Source organism: Mya arenaria, chromosome 3 (genome assembly GCF_026914265.1).
Source record: "Mya arenaria isolate MELC-2E11 chromosome 3, ASM2691426v1".
In the NCBI taxonomy this organism is placed as follows: Eukaryota; Metazoa; Mollusca; class Bivalvia; order Myida; family Myidae; genus Mya; species Mya arenaria.
The window spans coordinates 47939840-47957276 of record NC_069124.1 but is presented as its reverse complement, the minus strand read 5'-3'; the positions used below and the strand labels follow the sequence as shown (position 1 = coordinate 47957276).

General features: G+C 34.4%; 2 protein-coding genes across 3 annotated transcripts; both read left to right on the top strand.

Annotated features, from left to right (window-relative positions):
* Nucleotides 1-940: 940 nt before the first annotated feature.
* Nucleotides 941-7120, top strand: LOC128229326 (uncharacterized). Of its 2 annotated transcripts, none has more exons than XM_052941194.1 (8): nt 941-1523; nt 3862-4142; nt 4336-4537; nt 5030-5119; nt 5312-5341; nt 5604-5675; nt 6018-6101; nt 6482-7120. In XM_052941194.1, the coding sequence occupies exons 1-8, from the start codon at nt 1305-1307 to the stop codon at nt 6755-6757; spliced, it is 1254 nt and encodes a 417-aa protein (XP_052797154.1). In that variant the 5' UTR covers nt 941-1304; the 3' UTR covers nt 6758-7120. The 2 variants fall into 2 exon arrangements, with proteins under 2 accessions (XP_052797154.1, XP_052797153.1); XM_052941193.1 differs by having other exon boundaries at nt 942-1523; nt 5565-5675.
* A 2278-nt stretch (nt 7121-9398) lies between these two features.
* LOC128229321 (uncharacterized) lies at nt 9399-17198 on the top strand. The gene is made up of 9 exons (XM_052941183.1): nt 9399-9443; nt 9662-10026; nt 12605-13104; nt 13297-13498; nt 13870-13959; nt 14149-14178; nt 14402-14512; nt 14853-14936; nt 15324-17198. Exons 2-9 carry the CDS (start codon nt 9814-9816, stop codon nt 15597-15599), a joined length of 1506 nt encoding a protein of 501 aa, XP_052797143.1. The 5' UTR covers nt 9399-9443; nt 9662-9813; the 3' UTR covers nt 15600-17198.
* The last annotated feature ends 239 nt before the right edge of the window (nt 17199-17437 follow it).

Sequence of the window (17437 nt, the reverse complement as noted above, 5' to 3'; positions counted from 1 at the left end):
TGTTCGTTATGTTTCAACAGCTCCCCGATTTTAAGGCGGTTTTGGCATGACTGCGTAGGTCGTTACAATATTGATTTTTTTGCAGAAATACAACAAACTGAAAACAATGAAATTGAAATGCATGAAAATCGATTGTTTAACATTTCAGTTATGAAAGAACCGATGATATTTATAGGATTAATGCATACTCTAATTCTAACCTAATTTATCGAACTTACTGGACGTTTCGGTTAGTCCAATGCCAGGACGCCTTCTATGGATGCAATGCGACATAATCGAATAGAGGCTAAAATATCAGATTTCATACGTTCGATCCATGCGCGCCGTAGCACGAGCCGATGAAAATAGATGGTGTATTCTAAGAGCGTTAGAAGATATTTAGCTTTTGGTTACGAAAGAGCAAGATCTGATTTTCTATTATGAGCAAGATTTTATGATATCTACACTATATTAGTTAAATCGTTCAGGCAACGCATCATTTGGAATATTCAAATATTAATGTCTATTTCTTGTCAGTGCCAAAAGTACTCGTTCTGTATAATTCTATCTTGATTTTTTGACGCAAATGTTCAGACAAGAAAAACAATTTTTATAAAATAATTATGTCCAAATCAAATATACTATAAATTAATATTGATCGCACGAAGGAAGAGAGTGGTTAAACAAAAAACTGAAAGAAGTGTAATAGGTTCGTGAGCTATGACTAATTATCTGTAACACACTACTTTAGCCTTTCGCTTTGTTTAATTGAAGTTTTGATACACAAATTAATGAAGCGAAAAATCTATATGATTATTTATAGATCTAAAAAAAATAGTATGCTATGTGTTCAAGCTGTTTACTTTTTCACTGTGTATATTACAATTCCGATAATGTTTCGTTTTCAGATATCTCTTAGAGTACATAAATAACAGAATAGAAGCAGTTTTATATTTATAATTTATGCACTGCAGTCGAGTATCATTGATCACGACATATACAGTTACGTAGTAGATTATTCTCGCAACAATGTACTCAATATAATTTATTTCATTTATCGACAGCTATCACGGAAGTAAATTTAAGGCCATATGTCTATGTTATGTCGTGAGATTCATGATTCAAGTTAGAATCATACCTGCGTTAAATCTGTATTATTTTGTTCAGGAAATTATTTCAAAGCAGTTTAACCAAGATAATAAATTTATGATAAATTAAACGTCACATAAGTGTCTTACCTTTCTGCAACTTTTGATTTCGATTTTGAAAGCAAAACTACACTCGTTTTATACTAGTACAGTTTGTCAGAAGAATTAGCTCTACTAATGGGAAATAGCAAGTCAAAAGGCGGCCGAGATGCAACGTGTAAAATCGAGGACGAAACTCTTAAAGAAGTTGAAAAAGAAGTAACGGAATGGTCGCGAACGATTCAGAGAATTAAGGGAAACCAAGGTGGAGAAGGGGCAAAGATGGATGAACGTGACTTAATCCATCGGATGAACACCACTGCAAAAAAGATTTCTTATTATATAAGCAATGTAGATGTAAGTGTCATTTCTACTTAAGTCAAGTCAACTGAAAGTGTGTGTTTGCATACTCAGCTACTCACAACTTGCAATTATCTAACAACTTGTGATTTCTCTCTATCTACATATTGTAAATGATATTTTGTAACAAGGAAAATACGGTTATGGGCTAATGGCGACTATTAGTTCATGAGATTTTAACAAGAGATATTTAATCCAGTATTATGCATATTTGATTGGCGGAATACGCATGAATAGTAATTATATCATAATATAAAGCATAAAATGGAAATCTTAAGAAGAAAAAAACATACATGCGCAAACAAGATTGAGTAACAACACAAGCAGTACTGGAATATAGAGTTGTACACTAGATTAATACAGTAGCTGGAATAAAGAGTTGTACACAATATTAATACAGAAGCTGGAATAATCAAAGCACTGAATTTGCTGACGAACGGTGGCTCTGAAAGATGGGCACTAAATCAGGATTAGATATTGTGATTAAGGGTATTTCAGTCGAAATAGTTTATATGGTAAAAAAACAGGAAAGAGTTTTGTAATCATTTTTTTAGTTTACATATCTTGATAGTTTTGTAGATTGTCCTTAAATTAAATATGAACTATCCATTTTTCTATATTATGACACATGACGGAAATGAATCGATACATACTTGCGAAAGGGAATGGTAAGTTATCAATATAATTCGACAAGCATTCATATCTGTTCAAGGAAATAAACTTAGACTTCCATTATGACTATTGCTTTTTTATTGATGGGTAAGGTCATCATTATTTAAATATCTATTAAGGGTAAATGGTCAATTTCATCGGTGGCACTTTTGTTGAAGTCGGCTTACTAATACTGAAAGACAAAATACAATGATTTTGAACATTTGGCAATAACATGATGCCATACTAGTATTTACTAGAAATGATATTTACACAGAACTAAGTAGATGCAATGTTTCCAATGGTAAAATGTAATGATTTGAAAGATTCGTAAGATTTTGGATTTTAAATGAATTTATATAAACTGTATATGTTTTTGCATATTTTCAGTAAGCAAACGGTGGTTATCTACTCAAACAAACAAGGAAACTTTTACACTATAATATGTAACATATAGGTTATTACTTCAGTTAGGAAATGGAAATAAATATATGTTGAAGTAGTGAAATTGATATGAAAATGACATAAGCTTGAATGCAGAACATACTAATAAACAATATTGTACATGAGTTGATTGATAAGGTAATTTGTTTTGTTCCAAATCAAAATCAATTATGTGAGCATTAATGTTGTTCTAATGAAAAAGGTAAAACACTATTTCATGGAGATGACATTGAATATCAAATTTCTTTGTTAAATTTTCAACGTATATGGTTCTAAAAAGGCATCCTTAAAAGTATGAATAAAGTATTCAGTTGTAATGTGTAAAAACTGTTAAGTTTGTGTACCTTTGTTCCATCACAACAACTATAGTTGAACAATATAAACACAACAGTGATTCACAATATCTATTGGCAGAATGAGTTGAGCAAAATGTACACTTGATAATGAAGTAAGAAATGGCGTGTAATGTTGGTAAAATGGATATGTACCATTAAAAATTCACCGTAAATGTTTATGTTTCAACAAAGGCGAATTTCCATGGCATTTATTTCAATTGCAACAAAAACATCTGCACAAATTTGCTGTTAGAGATATACTGTTGATGGCACAGTTCGAATGTATAAATGCTATCTTCTGAAGCAATCAGTTGAACACAAATATTTATTGCTAAATTGTACCTATTTGGATGGCCCTTTGTCGTCATGACGTGCATTGAGATTTTTCTATCGTTCCAATTTTGCTATTTATAGCAATATCAGTTATGCCATCGTTATGTTATTGTTGTTTTTCATTCAACTTGTAAATATAAACATTCTAGTGAACTATCTAGCTATTTGCAGAAGTAGATGGACCTTCTTATGTGGTAACAAACTTTCATACTTTCATATACATGAATGCTGAACTCAATCTGACCGTAGGACTGGATCTTGCGCGCCTTATGTGACCGTTTGATAATTTCGGACTGGATGTTTATCAGATTGTTAAATTAAAAGAGATCAAAAGTAAACACACTGTACATAATGTAAGACATCAGTCAACTATTATAATGTGTACGTTTCGCTGCAAAACGTTCTGTGATTCGTTTTAATTAAGTTGGTTATGAACTAGTACTTCTATGCAGTATTCAAGTCTAGAAATGTTCGGACTGTTATTAAACAGTTTCATACATGAAGCATATATGTATAAGTTATCAAAAGTTTACCTACACTGCTAATCCTCATGTATGTTATCTGTGTTACAGGAAGATCAGACAGGCCAAGCTGGCTTGCATTCAAACGTAAATGTAAATGGGTCAATGAATCCGACCTCATCTAGTAAACGAACACAAAACGAAGATGGAACTTTCTCTGGTCAAGACCGAGAAGTAAACATTAATCCAAGTGATTTGGTTGCGCAAATTGGGTTCCTTAAAGCAGACAGAGAAAAAATGAAGAAATATATTGAACGTCTGCAGGAGGAAATTTCAAGAAAGAGTGAGAACATTCAGGATCTCGATGCAGAGAACGACCAATTAAAGATACGGTAAAAGATACCATCGTTATGTGTATCATGTATAGCCAGCTACTTCAACTTGAATACTTGATCATGTCCGTACAATTTTATTCATACATGTATTTTTTCTCTGCCTGTCTGTTTGACAAATTTCACCGGAGTACATTTTGATATAATATGTGTGGGTTATGTTATTGAAAGGTGTAACAACATTTCTCTGTAGTTTAAGCAAATTGGCATGTGATAAGCTGACAAAAGACAACCCGAACATAGCTGACCTGAGCGATAGGAACCGGCCGACGAAGCTTGGCGAGATTTACAGTGAGCTGTATGACAACGAGTGGACGGATGCGTTTGAAGGTCTGACAAAAGGTGGCGGCTACAAAGATGATGAAGCAATTAAAGCTCTGCGTAAAACATTGGATGTAAGAATAAAATACAGTTATTTTGAGTTTAAAACAAATGCAATCAGTCGATTCATTTTGGTCCTTTTTACTGTATACATCGTGCATGTACATGCAAAGAATACAGTGGGGTATTTACCAGACTATTGACTTCTCTTAATTTATTTCCAAGTATCTTGCAAACAATTGTGTGTCCAATTGTCAGGTGTTTAATACCTCATGACATCAAATTTGTATGTAAAATTAGATTAAATAATACAATGGAAACGTCAGGGACAAGCCAAGTAGCCTGACAATTAATGAAAACCTGATCTGATTAAAATCCAAAGGCTAGGGCATTGCATGCACTAAATGAGATACAGACAACCTACAAAACAACAGAATTCATGTTTGAGTTATTGCCTCAGAACACTTACGAAACATGGTTTAATATGGGGTTTAAACGAGTTATATGGGTATGCAACCTTACAACTATTTATAATTTCTTTAATTATGTACATCCTTTATTTTAAGAGCTCCTACACGTTTTGTGTGAGAAATTCCAACGAGTTGGTTACCAAAATGAAAGCGGTCGCAGAGGAGTTGTTTAAAGACATAAGAAGAGTAAAAATAATCATTGATAACCAATTCTAGTCTCTGTTGTTGTTGTTAAAGTTAACATTGTTGATATATAAAACAAAAAGTTTGATATTGAAAATTAGTTTAACGATTAACTAAAGAGACAATATATTAACGTTTACGAATGATTGTAATGCACGTATGTTCTGGTGATTACCAAAGAATTCTTTCTTTCAGCGAGAGCATAGTCTTACACTTCCACAATCTGTAAGTATAGAAGCAATCTAAGCGTCGGACACTTACAAATGACCGTAACAATCCATTCACATGGAGAGTAACGGAAGAAGTCTCACGTGGATATCCGACTATGTATCAATACCTGTTTACATATATTTTATTGTGCAAACCAAAATTACAATACATTTAGTTTAAGATAAAGTATATAGTTCAGCAATATTACTACTTATTGTTGATTGATTTGGAAATTTAGCCACTTGGTCGTGTAACAAATCCACTGCTTGCATTTGAGGATCATTTCATCGAGAGACACTGGAAACCTAAACAACGCAAGGAAGCAAAGAAGGACTGGAACAATAAAACGGTAGGGAAAGGCGTTATACAGGACATTGTTCATTAAAAGAGTTGGTAACTTGAATAACGTAATAATGTACTGATGAATTTGCCAAGTAATGCATTGAACATACTCTAAGGTTGTCAATAAATTAACATTGTGAATGCAAAACGATTTAGAGTACAATCTTAAAAATGAATTATGTAATTCATTAATCGACATTGGTTAATCGAGACACACTCAAGAACTAAAAATAATAAGGACATTTCGCAGAACCACTCAACTCAATAATAACGGCATAATGTTTTAAACACTTGCTTTTATTAAATACAAGATATTGACGTTTTGTTTTTGTTTTGTTTTATAACACAGTTTGTTCCACCTACACACATGGGACAAGAATTGATTAAAATGCGGAAAGATGTCGCCGTCTCAATGGTTCCTGTTGTGCAACAAGTTAATGGCTTTTTTCATCTTGGCATTAAGTTTGATCGCTAAAAGATTTGAAGTTGGAAACAATCCGTTCGAATTCCATTTGTAATATGAACTTAAAAGAAATAATATTGCACTGTTTCTGTGTCTCTGATAATGTGTAAAGATATAGTCACATCATAAAAAGTTTGACTTAAAAAGAATAAGGAAATTAGTCGTCTCCATTTCAAAAACGTTTAATATTGATAAAACAAATATGCTATTTAAATCACTCTGTACGAGCGTTTTACGGAAAGGTCACATTTTAGGAGTGTGTTGCTGTTGTTTTTCTTTTATTGATGTTATAAAGAAAGTAAAATATAAAGTATCTAACACAAGTTTCTATCAAACATTCTAATTTACAGGCATATTTACGACACAGATGGGACAAGGAATGCATTGAATCACTGAAACCTTTCATTAAGAAATCTCTCTTCATCTGCTGGATGATGGTTGTCCAAACTCCTCCAATGGTTTTTGACAGTACAACCAAACCCGATTCGCGTTTTGACTCATTGTTGTACAGACAATACACAGCGAGTGGAGACACCATAGAGTACGTGGTTTGGCCTGCGATGTTTCTTCATGAAAAAGGACCCCTTGTTCTGAAAGGTGTTGCGCAGCCAAAGAAGCGTGTGTAGTTGATATTTTCTACGTACTTTCAAAGTGTCGTTGGAGTATCCAAGACATCGTTCACCTTTGTTGCTATGTATTGATTAAGAAACGACAGGATAACATAAACAGTAAATGTTGTGTTTTATTATTGCGTAATGTGTCACTCATTGAGTGTCTCTCAGGCTTTGATTCTATCTGACGCCTTTAAACAATATCATACGTGTGCCTGTAGGCTTCATTGTATTATAATCATTGTATCAAAGACAAGTAACTTGTCGCTAACCATGAAAGCATAATTATATGATATGCATACGTACGCAATATTGCCAATTTTCATTTCTGCGAAATGTTTTTAATCTCTGTTTTAGTTTTAAATGGATGGGAATCTGTTTTGTTGTTGTTGTTGTTGTTTGGTCGGCATGGTGATATGCTGCGGTTTGCTGTTTTTTAGTTTGAAACAGTCCAGGACCAATCGTCTACTGCTGTTTTGTGACATGATAGCACATTGGTAACTCTTTCATTAGTAACTTGCAAAGTGTACGTTGCAATTACCAATGTTGTCATCAGCGCGAAAATTGCTGGTTCAACTTTGGCAGTGCCGGCAGTATAGCAATAATAGGCAATAACTTAAATAAATGACAATATAAAAGATGGCTACAACGTTACGACGGGGTACACGATGGCTTCAATGTAACGACGGGATAAACGATGGCTGCAACGATACGACGGGATAAACGATGGCTGCAACTTATCGACGGGATAAACGATGGCTACAGCGTATCGACGGGATACACGATGGCTGCAACGTAACGACGAGATAAACGATGGCTGCAACGTAACGACGGGATAAACGATGGCTGCAACGTTACGACGGGATAAACGATGGCTGAAACGTAACGATGGGATAAACGATGGCAACAGCGTAACGATGGGATAAACGATGGCTGCAACGTTATGATGGGATATACGATGGCTGCAACGTAAAGATGGGATAAACGATGGCTGCAGCGTAACGACGGGATACACGATGGCTGCAACGTAACGACGGGACAAACGATGGCTACAGTGTAACGACGGGATACACGATGGCTGCAACGCAACGAAATGGATAAACAATGGCAACACAGATTTACGACGGAATAATCAACGTACCGACGAGATAAAAGATGATATAGCGTACAGATGTGATAAACGTTGGCTACAGCGTAGCGATCGGATGAACGGTGTCTACAACGTGATGATGGGATAAACGATGCCTACAGCGTAACGACGGGATAATCGATACATACAGCGTAACGATTGGATTAACGATGGCTAAATCATAAATGCAAATACTATCAAAAATGAAATACAATAAAGCAAACACAACTCAACAGATTCCATGTACAGGTCAATCAAAATAGAGCAAATCGGACCTCCAGCACCTAATGTGGTCTTGATCAATTCTCTTTCAAATGAAATATTTCAGCTGCAACAATCGGTTTGAATGATGTTTCTGAGTCTGTTTGTTATCCTACATTATTTTCTATAAAGGCATACCTAAAACTATATTGGGGCAACGAATGTTTTCGAGCCATGAAACCCTTTATGAAGCGCTTAATCTGTATCGCCTGGATCATGGTGGTTCAGGCGCCATCGATGTGTTTTAAAAAAGGAACTTAAAAAGAGGCTACTCTCGACGCGGCTTGTCATTTGTTACAGACAGTACACATTTCCTGGGCATGTTGTCCATTTCTAATGTAGTATTTTTATTTAAACGATTCAAAGTTACTAGATCCTCTAAAACGTTGCACACATAAACGTATTATCTGAGGGGGAGAAAAAAGAAATGCATTTAAATCGGTTTTTGACAATTTCAGTCATAAATGAAAGATTTGTGCATGTTCTTGGACTTGCATGAATTCTATATTTCTTGCAAATCTATTGCAATTATCAAATTATGATTAATACTTATGTAAAAAAACTGCAGAAACAAGCTCAGTAGCAAAAACTTAAGCATAAACCCGGTTTTATGGCACTGGGTACACAAAAATAAAAAATCACAAACAAGAAACATGGAAGAACAGCACAAAACATTACAGTGCATACATACTATATAAAAAGAACTAGGTATGTTTATCAAATCGAACGAAGCGACTTTGCTCTCCTTAGAAACTTTCCTCTCGAAAATCACTAGTCAATGTAAGAAAACGATGATTTGTGCTTAGCTACGGTTGCGTACTGAGCAACGCGACATAAATCTAAAGGCGCTAAGATTCATCATGTGACTCGTTTTATGCATGTAAGCTGAATACACTAGCCAATGGGAAAACATGTTATATTATAACTCGGTTATTTAATATTCAGTAAAGGGTTATGGGTTAAGAAAGGACGGGCTCCGCCAGTTCCTAATCGTTGTTTCACTCGCAACATTCTTTATTTGGGGCAGATATCAAATAAAAAGCACCACTGTTCTTGTTTTTAAACAAAGTAATACTAAAATGAGTCCATTACTTATTTGTTTTGTTTTTTACTTCCTGCATATGAAGTTCTGATACACAAATAAATTTAGAGTGGAATCTATATGCTTATTTATAGATTTACAAAAAACAGTATGCTTTGTTTTCAAGCTACTTCCTGATATATTTAGTTACTGTGTATATCAAATTTCCGTTTATTTTTCGTTTTCAGATATCGCTTAGTCTACATAAATTTTGGCGTAGCAGATTAGAGGTACTTTAACATTTCTAACTTGTGCTTTGCAGCAAAATATTGATTATCACGACACTACCATACATAGTTATTTACTTTATTAATCAACGAGGAAACTCCATGTACGTCATTTATCGGCACGGAAGTTAATATTCAAGGCCGTGATTCTATTTTAAGTTGTGAGATTTATAACTCAAGTCAGAGTTTTGCTTGCATTTCACCACTATCTTTTTTTGCAGCCTGTGAATTGATCATGATTGGTTTAAAAGAAGGATTTATTATATAATATTTACATCACATGAGTGTATTTCCTATTGGCAACTTTCGATTTCAAAAACAAAAATAAACTCGTTTTACGCTTGCACGGTATGTAAGCAGAGTAATCTCGATAATGGGAAATAACAAGTCAAAAGGCGGCCGAGGTGAAACCTCAAAGGTCGAAGACGAAACTCTAAAAGAAGTTGAAAAAGAAGTAAACGACTGGTCGCAAACGATTAAGAGTATTAAGAAAAACCAAGGTGGCGAAGGGACTAACATATGTGAAGGTGACTTATATCGTCGGATGACCAACACTGCAAGGAAGATAAATGATTATATGAGCAATGTAGGTATAAGCGGCATTTTCTACCCAACTCAAAATTGTTTGAATTCTCAAAGCTTACATTTAATTAACAAATTGTGAATGTTCTCTATATGTGTGCTGTTATCAATATCATGTAACAAGGAAAATAATGTAATGGATGAATGACGACTATATTAGTGTATAAGATTTCAAAAACCGGTAATTATTAGCTTTATTAATCATTTACTAAGCGAATGTAAATACATTGTAATACTCTCATACTTGGCTCTTCATGTGTATTTTCCTTAATCGAATGCTGTAGCTTCGATAAAAAGAGTTTTGCACTAGATCGATTCAGTACCTGGAAAAAACCCTCAGTTAAACACTATTTTAAGACAATAAATGGAGTAAGAATGGCTGTGCACCAGGTCAGTAGAGTAGCTATAATACAAATAATCGTTCACTAGATCAATGCAGTTGCTCTCATAAAAAAATAAAACTAGATAAAAGAATTAGCTGGAATAAAAAGAGCTGTGCACTACAAAATTACAGTGACTGTATATAAAAATAATTGTACACTAGATCAATGCAGTAATTGTAATAAAAATAGTTCTTCATTAGATCAATGCAGTAGCTGGAAAAAAAGAGTTGTACACTGAAAAACGAAGTAGCTGAAATACATTAAATTGTACACTTAGTCTAGATCGATATCATTACAGTAGCGCTGAAATATATGAAGTCGCACGGCAGATCAATGCAGTAGCTGGCCACAAAGGCTTGTGCTCTTGACCAATGCATCAGGTCGAATAAACTAAGTTGTTCACTGGACCAATACCGTAACTGGAATAAACAGAGTTATACACTAGATAAATACATAAGCTGGTTACAAAGAGTTGTATACTAGATCAATACCGTAGCTGGAATAAACAGAGGTATACACTTGATAAATACATAAGCGGATTACAAAGATTGGATATGAATTAAGCGCACATTTAAATTCTTAAAGAAAACGGGTTCTAACAGTTAAAAATTTAAGACTCCGAACATCAGGACATTAGATCTTGTGTGGGAAATATGTATTTCTATTTAGGCTGAAAAATAGAACAAAAAGTAAATAGGATTTTTCCTCACCAAATTCATTCAGAGGACAGAGAATATACTTTTTTATTGGCATGTGATACAGCTTTTTATCTCCATCAAACAACTTCTATTTGTGGTTACAGGTAAGGAAATGTAAAAGAGGGATTCGCAAGGATGTTGGGAATATATGGAGGTTTTTTCAAATCAAACATGTTGAATAAAGAATATTTATGAGTACTCTCTTAAAAGTATGAGTTGAGTTAATTTGTTTCGAGTAACTGACAAACCAGGATGGAAATTGACAAATGTCATTTATTCAAATTAAATTACGTAAATCGTTACAAACGAACAATATACATGGCCGAAACAAAGTTGGAGGTAAATTAAACGCCCTCCAATAGCACATATCAAATAATACAAAATGCATTATGTAAGACAGATGATAATATAACTGTATAGCAAAGGAAAGACAACAGTATACCAAAAGTAGAAAAGCATGACTGATAGTGTGAACAATAAAATATATACAACATAAAAAGGAATAAAAATAATATGAACACAAACAGGCATGGCTTATAAGCGAACATTTAAAGAACCTTCTTAGGTATAATACGGCAAAAACGCACTGGCCTATATATTAGGTGAGGTAGGGTGGGAATAAAAGCTTGTAAAATTACTGCGTAATCCGGGCTATTATAAATTATCTGTGAAATTATTACTTTGTGAGATTAGCGAGATGAGACGGTTAAATAATACTATAAAATCGGAAACTCGGTACTCATAATTTACTGCATAATGAGTTATATCCCTTGAAAGTATCATAAATAAGTTTATTTCTGAGGCAATAAATTAAATTTTATGAGTACTCTCTTAAAAGTATGAGTTGAGTTCAGTTGTTTAGAGTAACTGACAAACCAGGATGGAAATTGAAAATGTCATTTATTCAAATTAAATGACGTTCCGTTACAAACAAACAATATACATGGCCGTAACAAAGTTGAAGGTATATCAAACGCCATAAGAAACCCCAACCTCAACTCATACGCGATAAGAGAGTGATTATGAGATTGTTTAGACGAGTGCTATTTATAGCAATAGCAGTACTGATATCGTTATGTTGTTGTTGTTGTTGTTGTTGTTGCCGCTGTTTTCAGCAGGATAGTTAACTTTTTAGCTATGGGTGTAGTATTTCTGTTGGATCTTATAAAAACTTTTTAGATAAATGAACGCTGAACTGAATATGACTAAAGAACTTGACCTGCCTGGCTTGCGTGTTTATGGAGTATTTAATAATTTCGGATGTAATTTAATCAAATAACGTTGAAATTAAAAGCCATCTAAAGAAAAACTGTACTAGAGGCGAGAAGTCAAACAATGAGACTTATGGTCATATGTGTGTATTTTGCTGCAAATGTAACACGTTTCGAGAAGTTAATTAAACGTATTTGGAATGTGATTATATAGTTTACTGCATACCTGTATTGATTATAACTTTATCGCAAGCACTGTTAATTCGATGTATAATGATTTTATTATACAGGAGGTTAAGACAGGCGAGGCTGGCTTGCATTCAAGCGAACATGTTAAATTGAAACATGAAATAGGGCCATGGAATCCGACCTCATCTTTTAAAAGAACACTTAGCGAAGATGGAGCTTGTTCTAGTCAAGATCGAGAAGAAAACGTGAATCCAAGGTATTTGATTGCGCAAATTGAGTTTCTTAAAGCAGACAGAGATAAAATGAGGAACAGTATTAAACGTCTTAAGGAGGATATTTCAAAACAAAATATTTCAGACGTAAATGAGAAACAAGTAAACGCAAGTCCCATTGACAATAAAAACAAGACAAAGCAGCAGCTCAAACAGACTGAAGAAGGACTTCGGCAAGAAAATGCAAGACTGAGTGATGAACTGGAATCCCAATATACTATAATTCAAACATTACAACAAGACGTAAGGAAACGCCTGGATGAACAAGCGCACACACACAGAGCGAACATTCGGGATCTCCAGGCAGAGAACGACCAATTAAGGATGCGGTAAATGATACCATCGTTGTTTGTATTGAGTATAGCCAGCTAGTTCTACTTGAATAAGTGATGTCCGTACATTTTTTTTTTAAGAGTAGTTATTTTTCTCTTCCTTTCTGTTTGAAAAATGCCGCCGGGGTACAATTGAATATGTTTTGTGTGTGTTATGTTATTGAAAGGTGTAACTACTTGTCGATATAGGCTAAGCAAATTGGCAGGTGATAAGCTGACAAAAGACAACCCGAACATAGCTGACCTGAGCGATCGGAACCGGCCGACGAAGCTTGGCGAGATGTACAGTGAGCTGTATGACAACGAGTGGACGGATGCGTTTGAGGGTCTGACAAAAGGTGGCGGCTACAAAGATGAGGAAGCAATCAAGGCTCTGCGTAAAACATTGGATGTAAGAATAACATATAGTTATTTCGGTTTTAAACAAATGTAATCAGTCGAATCATGTTGGTCCTTTGTACTGTATACATCGTATATGTACATGCAAGGAATAAAGTGGGCTATGTACTTGATTATTGACTTATCTTTATTTATTTCCAAGTACCTTGTAGATGATTGTTTAGGCAATTGCCAAGTGTTTGATACCTCGTGACGTCATTTTGGATGCTAAATACAATGGAACATTGAGGAAAAGCCAAGTAGCCAGCCAATTAACGAAAACCTGATTAAAATGGGGTCATTTGGGGTTTAAACGAGTTTTATGGGTAAGTTATCCCACACTTATTTAGTATTTCTATTAGTATATACATTCTTTATTTTAAGAGCGCCTACACGTTTTGTGTGAGAAATTCAAACGAGTTGGTTGCCAAGATGGAAGCGGTCGCAGAGGAGTTGTTTGAAGACATAACAAGAGTAAGAATAATCATTGACAACCAAATTTAATCTCTGCTGTTGGAAAAGTTGACATTGTTGATATATAAAACAAAAAGTTTGATACTGAAAAGTAGTTTAACGATGAACTAAAGAAACAGTATATTAACGTTTATGAATGTTTGTAATGCATGTATGTTCTGGTGATTACCAAAAAATTCTTTCTTTCAGCGATGGCATAGTCTTACACTTCCACAGTCTGTAAGTATAGCAGCAATCTAAGCGTCGGACACTTACAAATGACCGTAACAATCCATTCACATGGAGAGTAACGGAAGAAGTCTCACGTGGGTATCCGACTATGTATCAATACCTGTTTACATATATATTATTGTGCAAACCAAAATTACAATACATTTAGTTTAAGATAAAGTATATAGTTCAACAATATTACTACTTATTGTTGATTGTTTTGGAAATCTAGCCACTTGGTCGTGTAACAAATCCACTGCTTGCACTTGAGGATCATTTCATCGAGAGACACTGGAAACCTAAACAACGCAAGGAAGCACAGACGGACTGGAACAGGCAAACGGTAGGGAAAGGCGATATACAGGACATTGTTCATTAAAGGAGTTGGTAACTTGAATAACGTTATAATGTACTTATGAATTTGCCAAGTAAGCATTGGACATAATTTAAGATGTCAATAAATTAACATTGTAAATTCTAAAAGATTTAGAGTACAATCTTGAAAATAAATTATGTAATTCATTAATTGACATTCGTTAATCGAGACACACTCAAGAATAAAAAAGAATAAGAGCGTTTCGCAGAACCACTCAGCTCCATAATGACGGTATAATGTTTTAAACACTTGCTTTTATTAAATACAAGATATTGACGTTTTGTTTTTGTTTTGTTTTATAACACAGTTGGTTCCACCTACACACATGGGACAAGAATTGATTAAAATGCGGAAAGGTGTCGCCGTCTCAATGGTTCCTGTCGTGCAACATGTAAATACCTTTTTTATTTGTGCATTATGTTTGATAGCTAAAAGATATGAAGATGGAAACAATCCGATTAAATTTCATTTTCAATAATAACTTAAAAGACATAATATTGCACTGTTTTTGTGTATCTGATAATGTGTAAAGATATAGTCATATCATAAAAAGCGTGACTTAAAACAGGATAAGGAAATAAGACGTCACTATTTCAAAAACGTTTGATATTGATTAAACAAAAATTTAAACCACTTTTTACAAGCGTTTTACGGAAAGGTCACATTTCAGGAGTGTGTTGTTATTGCTGCTGTTGTTGTGTTTCATTTTTGATGTTATAAAGAAAAGAAAAGAAAAAAATATCTAACCCAATTTTCTATCAAACATTCTATCTTACAGGCATATTTACGAGACAGATGGGACAAGGAATGCATTAAATCACTTAAACCTTTCATTAAGAAGTCCCTCTTCATCTGCTGGATGATGGTGGTTCAAACTCCTCCAATGGTTTTTGACAGTACAACCAAACCCGATTTGCGTTTTGATGCATTGTTGTACAGGCAATACACAGCGAGTGGAGACACCATAGAGTACGTGGTTTGGCCTGCGATGCTTCTTCATGAAAAAGGACCCCTTGTTCTGAAAGGTGTTGCGCAGCCAAAGAAGCGTGTGTAGTTGATATTTTCTACGTTCAAGTACTTTCGTTGGAGTATCCAAGACATCGTTTACCTTTGATGTTATGTATTGATTAAGAAACGATAGGATTATATAAACAGAAGGTGTTGTGTCTCAGGCTTTGATTCTATCTGACGCCTTTAAACAATATCATACGTGTCCCTTTAGGCTTCATTGTATTATAATCATTGTATCAAAGACAAGTAACTTGTCGCTTACCATGAAAGCATACTAATATGATATAGAGGATATTTGTTGAATTAAGTGTAAGATCGTATTTTATTTCACTCGTGGTCACAGAAAAATAATATTTTCACGAGTGGCGTATGAATTCAACAAAAACAATTCAACAAATTTTCTTTTTATTTTATGCATATATCGTGTGTTTTTTTCAATTTATTTCCCCGCTAGGGTAAATTTCTGAGGCCTCTTTGCGAAGGGAAGTAACTGCGGCATAATCGCTATGTGAAAGTTACCTCCTCTTCGCGCGAACAGTCCGTCAACTAAAAATAATTCCACACTTTATGGAAATGGTTGTTGATATCGAAATTATTTTAGATAAAACCCTACTTCCATCAACGAAACCTATCATTTTTAACATTTATTAAGGCACAAAACAAGTATTTAAACAAAAGCATTTCGGAAATAAATAAAAACAATCTATCGCGTAGAAATACAATTCAATGAAACTTGGGTATGTGACATTTTTGTACATTCAAAAACAATTTCAACAGATTTAAATTAACAATGATGGACTTTTACAAGTGTGTTTTCGTGAAAGCAACGGAAGTCTTTGTTTAGTGTTTTTCGTAGTGTGTATCTTGTCACTGTCGCTCTCAGACTCTGGATCTTACGGTATTTTTTCGGGGTGAATTCATGCTCAGTCAGTGCAGCCGAAGAATGTTTTGTTGTTGAGACAGCGAATTAATTTCATAGCTATTAAAATTGAATGCCACGTTCCCGTGTGTTTACGAAGACCCCAGAGGAAATGTCAAGGATGTGCCCGAAGATGCTTCTGAGAGGGATGCAGCGCAGACTTTGAAAGTTTTTAAAAAGAAAAATGAATTGTTGAACTGATGAATGTAAACTGGAAATTGCACGTGGCCAAGTAAATATTCAACCGATACCTACCAAGCAGGTTAATTGTAACAGTATGTTCCATGAAAAAGTTCATACATAAATTGGTAAGCTTGTTCTTTTTTAATAGAATTTTACAATCAATCGCAAAAAAAATGTTTGTTTTATTAAAACTATTGCATAATTTGATTTTGACAATTTAATAAGATTCGGTCAATGTGTATAGTACAGCAATAAAGACAACAAACATGTACTTGTGACATACATGTATTTTTTCAAAGTCAAGGGAAGCAAATATTATAAAAGATGGAAAAAATAGTCCCGAGTTGTCTGTATAGAGTGGAATGAGCAAGGGTTATCATTTCACTCGAGCCAGAGTGAAATGATCAAGTTATCAATCACTAATATTTTTCACTCTTTCACCGGTTTGCGTGAAATAAACGCATTATACGCAATATTGCCAATTTCATTTCTGCGAAATGTTTTTAATCTGTGTTTTAGTTTTAAAGAAATGGGAATCTGTTTTGTTGTTGTTGTTTTTTCGACATGATCATATGCTGCGGTTTGCTATTATTTTAGTTGGAAACAGTCCACTGCTGTTTTGTGACATGATAGCACATTGGTAAACTCTTCATAAGTAACTTGCAAAGTGTACGTTGCAATTACCACTGTTGTTAGCAGCGCGAAAATCGCTGGTTCAACTATGGCAGTGACGGCAGTATAGCAATATTAGCCAATAACTTAAATACAACGTAACGACG

Excerpts from the sequence above, each read along its gene's own strand:
- LOC128229326 (XM_052941193.1), top strand. The coding sequence starts at position 1,305 with ATGGGAAATAGCAAGTCAAAAGGCGGCCGAGATGCAACGTGTAAAATC. Across the intron at positions 4,538-5,029 it reads CTCTGCGTAAAACATTGGAT|AGCTCCTACACGTTTTGTGT; the intron begins GTAAGAATAAAA and ends CTTTATTTTAAG. Across the intron at positions 5,676-6,017 it reads AGGACTGGAACAATAAAACG|TTTGTTCCACCTACACACAT; the intron begins GTAGGGAAAGGC and ends TTTATAACACAG.
- LOC128229321 (XM_052941183.1), top strand. The coding sequence starts at position 9,814 with ATGGGAAATAACAAGTCAAAAGGCGGCCGAGGTGAAACCTCAAAGGTC. Across the intron at positions 14,513-14,852 it reads CGGACTGGAACAGGCAAACG|TTGGTTCCACCTACACACAT; the intron begins GTAGGGAAAGGC and ends TTTATAACACAG. Across the intron at positions 14,937-15,323 it reads TGGTTCCTGTCGTGCAACAT|GCATATTTACGAGACAGATG; the intron begins GTAAATACCTTT and ends TCTATCTTACAG.